Below are 14006 nucleotides of genomic sequence, written 5' to 3' on the forward strand. Positions count from 1 at the left end.
TACAGACTGTAACCACCTATCTCACGGTTGTGAGACGTGGTTATGGCTGAAATTTTGCCGCGATTTCGCTGGAAGCGGGTGCAATTTTTCAGATTAGCACCCTGCTCCCGACGAAATCTTGCGGTTGTCCTTATGACCAATTTTTAATTATATATATAGGGTGTCCAAAAAGTCCCGAGACAGCCAAATAAATTCTTAGGTATAATTTTTTTTGGAGAAGCTTGAGGTCATTCTTGAAGTATCTTTCAACGGAAAATTTTACTACAAAAAGTGTAGTCAGGTCATAGGTCAGACCTTTATATGTCCATCAAGGTTAAACCTTACCTAACACCTGACTACACTTTTTAACGTAAAATTTTCCGCTCTTTCGATTGCCAATGTCGAAAATGGGCCATTCTAAAGATTTATTTGGCTGTCCAGGGACTTTTTGGACGCTCAGTATATATAAATGTAAGAAAAATAACTAAAATCATACAGGAATGAGTTTTCATATAATTTCTTTAAACTTCCAAAGAACTCCGAAAGATCTTAGACTGAATAAGCCAATAATTACAGCTGATGTAGTTGCACTGATTATAGTTAAATTATCAAGTACTGCCCCTCCTAAAGTAAATCCTTTCATCAGAGTAAACCTTTCACCACTCACTCTTGATTATAAATCGCCTCTTATGGTACTTTTGAGATAGCTACGTGCTCTCTCTGAATTTCTGTTCTATATAGCCGGAAATCGAGGCAGGTTTGACGGATATACGGAAGTGATAGTCCTGATTACCGAATCTTTCTATTTTCTATCCTCTCTCCAACGGAATATAATTTACTTCTTGAAATCAGTAAAGTTTCATTGTTTGTTCTATATAATCAGTATTCGCGTTAGAGAATGGCCATGAAGTGCACAAAAAAACTACCAGGATTGCTTATCTCGAATAATCATAAAATGTTGGAAAAACAAGTTTTAACATGATTTTATGTTAACATCTTAGAAACTGTAAGATTCAAATAAAAAAAACAACATAAAAGCAACCAATTCTCGACTTGTACCTGTATCCTAACACATCAAACCCTTTGACATCAAATTTTAACGAGAAGCCTGATTTTCGACATAATTTGCAGAAATTATAGATATCTTTAATGAATTTTTGTATTTTAAGTACTTAGTGTAGGCAATGTACATTCAAGAGTTACATAAAATATAATTTTTTTTGAAAATATACAGGATATATAAACTTCTTGCAATATGTGTCTCAAATATATTGCTGTGGACTTCCCGTTAAAATCTTGTGTCAATTGTTTGAATAGAGGCTGCAGAGGTGAGTACAAGTGAAAATTTTTATTTTTAGTAAATATTCAAAAATAATTAATTTTTTCCCCGAACTTTTCACCTAACATTTGACCTAGAAATATATGGCGATATGCTCTCAATACATATTTCAGAAAAATACGCTATCCTTAAAACATTAGTTAATCATATTTAAATTTTAAGAAATAGATTTTTTCACCTATGCTCGCCTCTATACCTTCATCTAGCAAACCAATTAACACCAAATTTAAACAAAATGTTAGTAGCAACAGCATATCGATATTTCCTTCAGGAATTTTCGATTTCTTGAATAGGTTTTGAGATTTCGCGTATTTAGTCTAAAAAATGAAAATACAGAGATGACATAAATGATAAAATTTTAAAAACTAATCAAGTTATAGAAAAATCTTCTAATGTTCATCCAGAATATATTTCTGTAGCACGAATTGAAAATTAATTTTTTGACAATCATTCAACAATAACAAAATGCATCTATGATAAAAAGCTCTCGGTATGATTTTAAGAAAAAATACAATATATTTATTAATTTAAATTAGTTAATCATATTTTTCATTAAACAAATTTTTTTCACATGTAGTCACTTCTAAATTCTAATATATTTAACCAATTGACATCAAACTTTAACGAGAAGTGAGAAGCAACAGATTAACGATTCATACTGCAGCAACAGGGTGTCTACTCTAGCAGCAAAAGCTAAAAAACTTGGAATTGCCTAAAATTTTTTCGAAATCACGCTTTTAAAATTATAATTTCTTTAATTCCATTTGTAAAATTGAACAAAAATGATTCTTTTGTTTGTAAAAATAGCTCTATATAACTTTATTTAAATATTTTGTTGAAAATTCGTTTTTCTTTTTGTTTGAAAGTAATTTTTTTAAATGAAAATGTAAGTAGGGCAATTGAATATACCATCATTTTAGTTCAAAATTAATCTCTTTGGTTCAAAATTAATTTTTCAAACTAAAAATCTAACTATGTATTTAATTTGGTTTGAAAATGTACCTCATTTTTTGAAAATTTGTATGTGTTAGTACATATTAACCTTTTTCGTTGAAAGTTCAATTATTCTAGTTAAAGATTCATCATTTTAGATGAAAATTCATCCTTCTCTTTAAACATTAATTTTTTCTTTAGTTGAAAATCATTTTTAGCTAAAAATGTAATTATTTAAATGAAATACTTTCTCACTTTAGTTTGAAAATCATCTCTTTGGTGAAACATTATTTTTTAAACTGAAAATTCAACCATTCAATTTTTGTTCAATAATTTTATTATTTCTATTTAAAAGTTAGAAATTTGAAATAGTTTAAGTTTAATTGAATATAGTACCGACAATTATTTTACATAAATATGCACTGAATTTTGAGTATCAGAAAAAGAAAAAATTTGTTTTAATTATTATTCAAGTTCATGGACCTCAGACACAAATTCAGGAACTGAATAAATATATTTTTACTATGATTTAATTATTTACCTGATTGTTAGAGTTAATACATTTAAGAATATCTTGTAATTTGCAATATAATTTGTCATAGCTTTTGAAATCAAACATATTGATTGAATTTCTAGAAACTGAAAAAAATATTTATAATAAACTCGCGAAACTGTATATATAAAATAAAATGTTGAAAAATAAAATTTAAAAATAATTTTAATTTTAATTAAATAATAGAATAAGAGCACCAATTGTTTGCTCGTTTCTTTAATTTCTTAGACAATACATTTTTTGGCATGTTTTGCCTCAGGTAAGTTAATTAAATCATCATTTTTACTCATAATTTTTATATTAATTATCCAGTGCAGTTACATATTTATCCAAAATAATCTGAAGTCACTTCTGTTGTTGGCATGCCAATATTGAGCTAAGGGACCAATAATTAGAGCTCTTACTTTATGGTACTATTAAATTGAATCAAGGAAAAAATAATTTTGAATCATTTAACGGTTTTTGTAACGAAAATTATCCAAGCAATTATTCTAATTTTTTATATAATAAATGAGTAGGTACTTAATTTCAAATCAAATTAACAGAGTGTACATATCTTATTATTTTTAAATTACAACGTCATGAATTTGTGAAATCAAGGTTGGCTAAGACATTTGGAAACAAATATTCATAATAAAATAAATTAATAAAAATTTTTTTAAAGTACCTTACAGAAAAATTAAAAATACGTTTTAAAAAGCCATATCAGACATTATAATTTGATTTCACAGATTCATGTAGTTTTACTTGGCAGATTTTTTGTATAGCAGATGATTTTAGTGAGCTAATGATTATTCTAGAAAAGTTACTGAATAGTTAATATAAAAATGCAATGTAAGTTGGCGATGTAGTTTGGGGGAAAATATTTATAATAAAATATATTAACAAAATTTTTTTTTAATACTCTATAGAAATTCTTAAGATACATTTTAAAAAGCTATATCAGACATAATACAAAAGTTTTCAAATATGTTTCATCATAAACTTTTTTTCTAAAAATACTTGCACAACTTCGATTTCACAAATTCATGTATTTGAACTTGGCAGATTTTTTCCATCGCAGATGTTTTTGGCGGGTTAGTGATTATTTAAAAAAAAATACTGTACAGTTATTCCAAAAAGAAAAGAAAATGAATCGTTGCCATATTCAATACAATAATCCAGGTGCTTGATGTGCATGAATGATATGTAAAGATCGGAATTTAATCGCACAATTATTACTATGCATTAATTCATTTCGGTTTTGAGAGTTCCTTCACAAGCAGTAACGCCTTTCACTTTTTCATTGAGCATGTAACATAATAATTACAAACTCTGTTGTGGTTTGAAAGCTTACGGGCGTTTTATCTTCGATCAATGTCAAGGTGTTTTTTATTTGTTTGTATATAAGTGGTAATAATTACCGTTATACTAATTATCGTAAATGTCTTGATGAATAGAGGAGAAGAAATATTAATAATGTGTTGCCTGTTAGTACTCGGAATTTATTTTTGGTAATAAATTTCGTGTTGATGTATTTGCATTAAAAAGAAGATATTTATTCTTTGTTCTGAGGATACAGGCTCAATTCGAAATTATATTGAATTCAGGTAGTATCTCATCTTGTAAAACTATTTCATTATTCAATTATTCACTTTAATTTTCAATTTTGTTAAGGCAGGTATTGTTAAATGAGCATTCTAAGAAATGTGAGATTCAGGAAATATATTAGAGAAGTATAAGAAACAAAACAAAGTAATGCAGTATAATTGAATTGATACCACACTTTATACTTAGTTGCAAATTACTTTTTCACGTCACGCATTTCTCTTTCTCCTTTCTATAATGACAAAAAAGTTTGGGAGAGAAAAAGAGATATGTATGGTAAAAATATTCTATTTTAAAGACTCACAAATTGTTGACAAATTTTAGGTTACGTAAGCGTTTTACACACAAATTAGTATTTTAAAACAATAATCAATATAATTCAAACAAGATTTGGATTCTTTGAAAAATTAAGAATTATTTTAGTGTTTTTTGTCGGAAATTCTTATTTCTAATTTAAAAATTAGATTTTAAAGAAGATTTACATACTTTAAAGATTTTAAGTTACGTTAACATTTCACACAAAAATTTGTATTTTACAAGATATAGAAAGTTTTAAAATTCTTAGATTATGTTCATATTTTTCCTCAGAAATGGGTATTTTTAATATCAAATTATATTCTGATAAGATATCTTTTAAAATTTTTCAGGTTATTTTGAAATTTTAAATCAGAAAATTCTACTTTAAACAAAAAACTTTTAGATTTAAAACAAGCTTTTATTGTTTAAAACAATAAAATTTATAAGCTAAGAACTTTTCGGATTTTGTTAGTGCTCTTCGTCGGAAACGGATATTTTTAATGAATACAAAATTAAATTCCAAAGAAAATGGACAAATCTGAGCAATTTTGGGTTATCTCATCGTTTAACACTAAAATTCAGTGTTTTAAAACAAAAATCATGATAATTTGAACAAGATTTAGAATCTTTTAAAATGTTTGGATTATGTTAGTGTTTTTCGTCGGAAAGCAAAATTTGTATAAAAAAATCATTAGATTTCAAAGAATATTCATAACTTTGGAACAATTTTAGGTTATCTTAGAATTTTACATACAAAATTGGCATTTTAAAACAAAAATCATTATCAAGGTGCGCAATTTCTACAGTTTTAGGTTATATTAGCGTTTCACATCGGAAATGGGTATTATTAATCAGACATGAGTGAATTTCAAAGAATAAAATTTTTTTCCAACAATTTAGGTTCTTCAGTTTTGTTAGGGTTTAAAACGATTTACAGTTTTAACAGTTATCTATTATGCTAGTGTTTTTGTTGGAAACTGGTATTTTTTATTTAAAAAATCACTTATCTTTTAAAGAAGCTTTACAATTTTGGAACAATTACGGGTTAGTTTCATATTATTTAACGATAAATCGGTAATTTTAAACAAAAATCATTAGATTTTAGGAATATTCTCATTTTGGAATAATTTCTTGTTTTCATCTATTAGTTTTTTTTTCGTCGAATTCCGATATTTTTAATTTAAAAAAAAATCATAGTATTTTTTAGATTATTATTATTTTTCAGACACAGTCATTTAATTCACATCTCTTGTAGAATTTTCGGTTAACATTTTATACCTAAAATCGTTACAGATTTCAAAGATTACAAATTTTAGACAAATTTTCGATTATGTTAACATTTTTTGCAAAAAAAGGATAGTTTTAAGCAAAAAGCATTGAGATCGTAAAAAGATTTACCACTTTAAACCACTTTTTATAATGTTATAATATTGTTTGTCATCTAAAAAATGGTATTTCTAATTTTAAAAAAATAATAATTTTCCTGGTATAGTTAAATTGAACAAAAGAAGTTTATCTTTAGGATATATATATATATGATCGAGAAAATGATCAGTTATCAGTACATCTATTTTATCAAGGTATAAGTATAGTTCGTTGAACTTATTCAAAAGTAAAAAAATTTCGGACTAGATTGGCGATTGCGATCTATAGTAGAAAAGAGAGTGCTTTCTATGTGAATGATGGTGAAGGTCTTCGTATATAAGCAACAGACTGCTCTACTATTTTCAGTGAGGCTCTTCCCTCAGAAAATAACTACCTGTTCAAATTTATAGTGAAATGATGTTCAGTATTGTAAGTTCTTCCTGTTTTATAATCATTCCGGAGTAAATTAAAAAGCGATTGAATTAAAAATAAAAATTTGACTTAGACGTATTAAGTGTTATCGATTTCGGATAGAAACTTTTATTTAAAAATAGCAAGAGAAGTAAAGTGTTCTGATAATTTACTAAAGTTAATATTTTATTAGAAAATCAATCCAACATTTTATTTCTATAATATTCTAGTATTTATGTGCTTTTAAATTAAAAAATATCGAATGTCAAAATCATGAGTGATTAAAAGAAATACACAGATAAAATGTTATATTTTGCCTATATGTGTGAGAATTTGTATGAGTTTTTATGAAGATGTTAGAGAATCGTGAGCTTTAAGGAAAGAACCTCTTGAATTAAAATAGAATCTTCCGAGAGGAATAGATATCTTTTATTATTAGATATTTTTCATTATTTTTTTATGTGTCGCTGTTGATATATGGGTTGTGTTCATATGAAGTGTAATAATTATCATTTTATGATGTAACATTTTCTTTTTATGTAAAACCTTGGTAGTTCAGAATCTTGAACGTTTACCGTTCAGATCAGCATAAAAAAGTCACAAATAATGAAACTAGAAACACGGCTAAGCATTTTCTTTCAATTTTTCTTTCAACTTTTATAGGGTATCAAAATCGTGTTTGTTCACGTTAAACTTTTTATCAAATTTACTAGAAATTTACCGAAAATCTTTTATTTTCAACACCAATACTTCCTTTTTCAAAAATATGTACAAAATACATAAAATGTTGTAACAATTTTTTTGCATTAAACCAATGTTAATTTAATTGAAAGACATTGCAGGCCATACTTCTAGTTTAATAAGAGCAGCAACAAGAAGATTTATGCTTGTATTTTTTTTCTTCTTCATGTTCCACTGTAATTTTGGACAGAATTGAAATTTTGGCATTAAGTAGCAACCCGTGAGGTAAAAGGAGGCATGCTTTTTACAAGTGATCATATTTTTATAAAAGTGTAGTGAAAAGTGAAAAACACCTCTACACGTTTTTTGGTGTAGCGTGTTTTCTTGAAGAGGCTATGTCTGAAAAATAGACAGCGTGGAGTAGAAATAAATTCTTACCCCTTTTCCAGTAGCGTTTCTTTCTTATATGTGAAAAGTGAAAATAAAATAATTTGCCATTTACTGTAGTCCCCTTTCATCCCGAAGGGTAAAAAAAGGGAATTTCTAGGGGGTAGCATTTTTGGGGAAGGTGTGATACTTGAAAAAGGATCAGCGTCAGTGGAAATTCTAACCCTTTTTAAGACGTTAGTTTGCAAATACAAAATAAATTTCTTTTCATAAATGTATACATTGAAATAACTATGCTGTTATTTTAATTTCCAAATTCTTATAAAAATATAAAACGGTATTTCGTTTAATTGGACGAATATGGAGGAAACAATTTAGGATCTTAATTTGATATTAACTAAACTGGAGAAAAAATATGAAGAATTAAAATAAATATATTAAATAAAAGGTTTAGGGTTAGTAAAAAATATTAAAAATAATACAAATAAAACTATAATTTAATAATGTGAATTTTATAAATGCATTTTGGACTGATGGAAATTTCGACTAACTGTTAATGAAAATTATGATAGAGGCAGAGCAGCTGGGTAAAAGTAATGTAAATGGTGTAGATAATGACAAAAAATGCTTCAGGAAGAAGATTTAAAAGGAATACGAAAAATTAGTAAAATCTTTAAATAAATTATGGAATTTTTGAAGTTCATTTGTTAAATAATAATAAATTAGAATAGTATAATAAAAAAGCACATACAAATGATTATAAACCGAAATCACGGGCTCTCCATATCTTTATATTCTGCACTGAAAGGTGTGATAACGAAAAAATTATTTGAAAAAATGTCGAATACGCTAAGCATAAATAAATCACTTAATTGTAGAAAACAAGATTTGTGTACATTGTTAGCATACTAAATTCTATATTGTCAATTATACATATTATTAGTATATTAGTATAGTGGAATAGTTGGATTTGGTTAAAGTTTCAAACGTCTAAAACGAATTTGTATTTTTTCATAACAATAGAGAATAATGTTTAAAAAAGAAATTTCCATATTTATTTATACGAATCGTATCATGAAAAATAATACAGAGGTAAGAATAAGTCTTTTAAACAAAATTAAAATTTTCTTTCAAAACAAACAAATTTACCGCTTTTCGACTTCATGTTTCAAAATGTATCAACCAAGAGGTGTTAATGAAAATTTCAAACTTAATTTTAAATGCAAATAACAGAATTTGACGAAAATTGCCCGTGTAATCGATCCCAAGCACATAAACTATCAATTTTAATAAAAATTGTACCATTTTTGGACTTTAGATTTAAAATCGAAAATTACATTTAAAGTTTTCTCTTACATCCCTTGGGTAATGTGTTTCAAAATACGAATTTAAAAAAGCAGTATTTTTTTGTTTTTTGCGATAAAATTTAATTTATTTGAAAAATTTATTTTTGCGCTTGCATTTTTTATGTTAAAATTCGAAAGAATGAATATTGAACATCCTTTAGAAATATTATTTTCTATTATTACAGAAATAGAAAATATAACATAGAAAATGATATTCCGTCTTAGACGCCTGACACTTTATCAAGTTAAAAAATTTGTTCTGAAATTTGAAGAATCATTGATTTAATCATCAATTTCACTACTATAATTTTATTAATAATACATATGATGTACAATGTAGAATTTCATATACAAAAAATGTACAAATATCTTGTTTTCTACATTAGAATAAACTGTTGATGTCTAGCGTATTTGAAATCATTTGAAAAATAATTTTGGATCAATAAATTGTGAAAAATATATATTTTTTATCAAGTTGTACTTTTAGATTTTAGTGATAATGGCTGCGGCTGTAGCAAAAGCCTCTCACTTTTCATTTGATGGTCACGGTCTGGGTCACACACATATTCAACCAAAGTTCATCTCGCAGTCAGTTCATTTACAAGAGGTGCCAACCAAGATCATCAAAATTACGAAGACGGTCGCTATCAAAGTTCCAGTTCCGTATCCTGTCAAGGTATTTATAAAATTCTTCATTTACATTCCTCATACAATATCTTGTTACAGAATTGATAAAATTTTACAAAATCGGCTCATGATATTAAATTTTGTAATTTAATGGTACTAATGGTATTAAGGATAAGTTGTGTAAGAAAAAGAAGAAAATGTTGAGATGAATACGAGGGGGAAACAACTATCTGGTAACCACTAACCAGTGCTGACCAGAGATGCATTCAGGCGGCACGAGACAAGATGTTATCTCGTAACTCGTGATTTTAGTAGAAAATCTCTGAAAATGAACAAGATTCTCTACAATGTTTACAATTTAAAATTTCGCGAAAATATAAATAATAATGTATCAAAATGTGAAAAATATGAATGTGGAATCACCTAAAAGTAAAGAAGATGGCCAACAAAAGACCATTGGAATCTTCTTGGTCATGAACAAATAATTTAATATTAGCTCATGCAAAATAATTTCAAACAAATTACTTACTTCATTCATGATAATATTAGGTTAGAAAATTATAGAAAAAATTTAAGTTATTAGGACCGAAAATAATAAGATAAACTTCCCAGTAATCGTGACGCCAACTTTCTTACTATTTATTTGACTTGAACAGATTTCAATTTTATTTCCTACTACAAAATCGTAAAAATACATGGTTCTTATCGCTAAATTTTTTACTTCTAACATGTTTTTTTAATAATATATTCAAATTATAACCAAGTTTCACGATTATTGGGACCATCACGATTAGTGGGATATTTAACTTATTTTTTATTTTGGTGTATTGTGCTATCAATAATTTTTTTACTAAAATTAAGATAATTTCTGTGATCTAAATAGTTTTCAAATGATTTGTTAAAAATTTGTTGGTTTTTTTGTTAGAAAATTAATTTCCTTTTAGACGAATGGAATTTTTTTATCGCTCCGATTTATATGTTAGTCAGGAGGGAAATAATCTGGAATTTTAGTTTTGATATACACTGCACAGTAGGAATGACAAGCTTACAACAAATTTTAAATAAAATTTTAAGGGAGGTAGGGGGTTAACTAAAAATTTGAATGTTTTATTTTTTGTTCAAAAATGATCCTTTTGTAGTTCAAAATTCATGAATTTTTTTGAAAGTTCATGTTTTTTGTTTAATATTGCACTATTCGATAAGAAATTAATCTACTTTGTTGGAATATCAATAATTGCGTTAAAAAGTCGTTTTTTACTTGAAAATTCTACTGTGTTGTTGAAAAATCGCGTTTTTGGTTTGATAATTCCACTATTTTGATAGAAAGGTAATTTCTTTGGTTGAAAATTGAACTACATTGTTGAAAATTCGTTTTAATTGTTGTTGAAAACTAACTTATTTCACCGGAAATTTTACTATTTTAATTTCAGTTGAATTTTTTTTGAGTTGAATATTCAAATACTTGATTATTGGTTGAAATGCTTTATTTAAAATGTATATTTCTAATTGTGGATTTTTAATTTTACTTCAAAATGGTTTGGTTGCCAAATTAAATACTTGGGTGGAAATTCGATTTTTTTGTTTGTTGAAACTTTGTTTGTTTTTTTTGGTTGTAATTGAATTTTTCAATTGAAAATTTAACAATTTTATTTATGTTTCATAAATTATATTTTTAATTTGAAGTTTCAACCATGTGGTTAAATAATTCTCTTTTTTCGTTTTTTATTGAAACTTCATATTTTGTTTAACTTAATTGTTAAATGTTTTGGGGGTTAAAGATTCATTATATTAGTTATGAATTTACCTGATTGATTGGTAATTGAACCATATTGTTGAAAACTCGTAGAAAATGTATGTATATATATATATATTTTTTTTTTGAATTTCGTCTTTCATGGTAGAAAATTAATATTCTTGGATGGAATTTCTCTTTGTGATGGAAAATTCGTTTTTTTTGGTTTTTGAAAGTTAATTATTTTACTTAAAAAGACATTTATTCCATTTTTATTGTAGTTTGGTAATTTTTAATTAAAATTTGAACTATTTCATCACAAATTCGTATATTTTGTTAATTCTCTGAACTCTCGGATTCAGCCCCCCTACTCCTGCCCGGTCTCAGCCTTAGTAAAACTATTGACTCACGCAGTTTCTCAGCGCGCAGGACAAGAGACGTCCCTGACTGTTCACGTTTTGAACCCCCGAATTGTGGTAATTGCTATTTGCAGGCGAACCCACGACACTGTACTGAAATCGAGAGTTTGGTGTGATTCATATTTTTTCGACAGATAATTAATGTATTTCTTTGAAAATTTATTAATTATTGAATTAAAGAATTTCGTATAAAAGGATTCTTTTCGATTGAGGATAGAACTATTTTGTTTAAAATTCATCTATTTTATTATTTTAAATTAATATTTTTTATTTTAGTTGAAAATTTATTTCTTTAGTCGAAAATTTAAATAATTTATTGAGAATTCGTTTTTTATATGGTTGGAAATTAATTTATTAACCGAATATTTTGCCATTCTACTTTTGATTGAAAATTTATCTTTTTCAGTTGAAATTTCAACTATTTGGTTAAAAGTTCATCTATTTTCTTGAAAATCCAACAATTTTTTTGAGTAATCCTTTTTGGTTGAAAATTCAAGTGACTCTAGTTTAAGAGCTGGATTTATCCACCATAATTTGATATAATACAGAGCAGTCCTATGCAATCCGTGGTATGGTTAGGTAATCCAGAGTAATTCTACATATAGGGGTAAACCGAAATAATCCGAAGTAATCAACTTTCGCAGGACCAAATTTTTAGGAGTAGTTTCCCCTTTGGACGAATATACACAAAACTCTTGTTTTCATTCCCCACCCCTCCCGTTCTCAGCTTTCCTAGAACTACTTGCACTAGCAGTGTCTCATGCGCCAGGGTAAGATCGGTTGTGACTCTCACCTCAGAAAGGCCGCAGTGCGTGAGTAACCATTCAAGTGTATTGCGCAATATTATGCATTCTAATTGGAAATGGCTTAGGCGGCCCTGACAATTCAAGACTAAGAGTCCTAGACTTTACCTAGTTTAAAAAAGCCGTTTACCATTTTTTTGACACCTTTCTATCGTCTTTTTCAGGTACCACACCATATTCCTGTACCAGTTCCGGTAAATCATCCAGTGGCTGTTCCAGTTCCACAAATTGTGAGAGTTCCAGAACATGTGCCTGTGGAAATTAAAAAACCATATCCATTTCCAGTTCATCAGCAAGTTCCTCTTTTGGTGTCCAAACCAGTCGCTATTCCACAACCAGTCCCAGTTCCACACCCCGTGACAATCGATAAACCTGTCTATTATCCAGTTCCTCATGCAGTTCCATATCCTCAATCTAGCAATGAATACCATGGTACTTTCAACGAGCACAATGACCACAACGAAGGCACTGATCACAATTATTTATCTAGATCTTTCAATAAAAAACAAAGTAATTATGGTAGTGATTCTTCTAATGAAGGGGTTGAATCTAATCAACCAACATTTAAAGCATCTCAGCAAGACTTCAGGCTAGGAAGAGATTATTCCACAGACAAAGATTTTCAATCCGGACAAGCTTCTACAGTTGCCCAAGACTTTGCACCGAGTCGAGATTTCCCATCAGGCAAAGATTTTTTACAAAATTTTAAGTTAGCAGAAGATCATGCATCAAACAAAGATTTTGGAGAACAGCATTTTCAATCAGAGCAAGATTATGCAGCTAATGGCGATTTTGGAGGACAGCATTTTAAATCAGGACAAGTTGTTAGATCGGAGAGAGATTTCAAATCGGGTCAGAATTTTAGATCCGGACAAGAGTCTGCAGCAGGACAAAATTATAATCAAGAAGAGTAAGATTGAAATCAGTCTAGGATGAAAAAAATATAAAATCCTAATTACGAAATAGTAAGTGGTTTCTAAATTTTTTGTTTTTGAAACTAAATATTAAAATTAAACAAATGAAATAGTGACGTTGCATCTTAGAGAGCAATATGAGTTCGTGTAAATATCTGTGAGTCATAATTTCTACTGTTAAGTTTTTACTTATGAATGCTCGTTGTTACGTTATTTTTTACACTTATGATAAGAATGTATATGAATTTTTGTAATAAAATTGTATTTATAATTGTAAGATGTTGTTGATAAAATGCCTATAGTTAATAAATTCATATGTTAAATTTGTGGCAGGATATTTTTTGATCGAAATTTGCATAATAAACATGAGAAAATCTTCAAATTCTTTTAAATTATAAAAAGTGTGAAAAAGTAAAATAATCAACTGATAAGAACAGTTTTTAATCTGAAATCTAACAAATATTTTGTGGTCAATTTTTTGCAAAAAAACTATATTTTATTTGAAACATTTTTTAAATATATTAAAAAGGGAATGATTGTTGTTATTTGATGTAATAACAAAGATTTAGCTAATTTATGCCACCATATAAGAAATCTCATAGCATGTTCTCCAGTTCACCCATTCAACCGTAC

General features: G+C 27.5%; 1 protein-coding gene across 1 annotated transcript; it reads left to right on the plus strand.

Annotated features, from left to right (window-relative positions):
- Nucleotides 1-6399: 6399 nt before the first annotated feature.
- LOC117168375 lies at nt 6400-13650 on the plus strand. Its single transcript, XM_033353977.1, has 3 exons — nt 6400-6482; nt 9366-9554; nt 12624-13650. Exons 1-3 carry the CDS (start codon nt 6468-6470, stop codon nt 13371-13373), a joined length of 954 nt encoding a protein of 317 aa, XP_033209868.1. The 5' UTR covers nt 6400-6467; the 3' UTR covers nt 13374-13650.
- The last annotated feature ends 356 nt before the right edge of the window (nt 13651-14006 follow it).

This window comes from Belonocnema kinseyi, chromosome 2 (genome assembly GCF_010883055.1).
Source record: "Belonocnema kinseyi isolate 2016_QV_RU_SX_M_011 chromosome 2, B_treatae_v1, whole genome shotgun sequence".
NCBI classification, from domain to species: Eukaryota; Metazoa; Arthropoda; class Insecta; order Hymenoptera; family Cynipidae; genus Belonocnema; species Belonocnema kinseyi.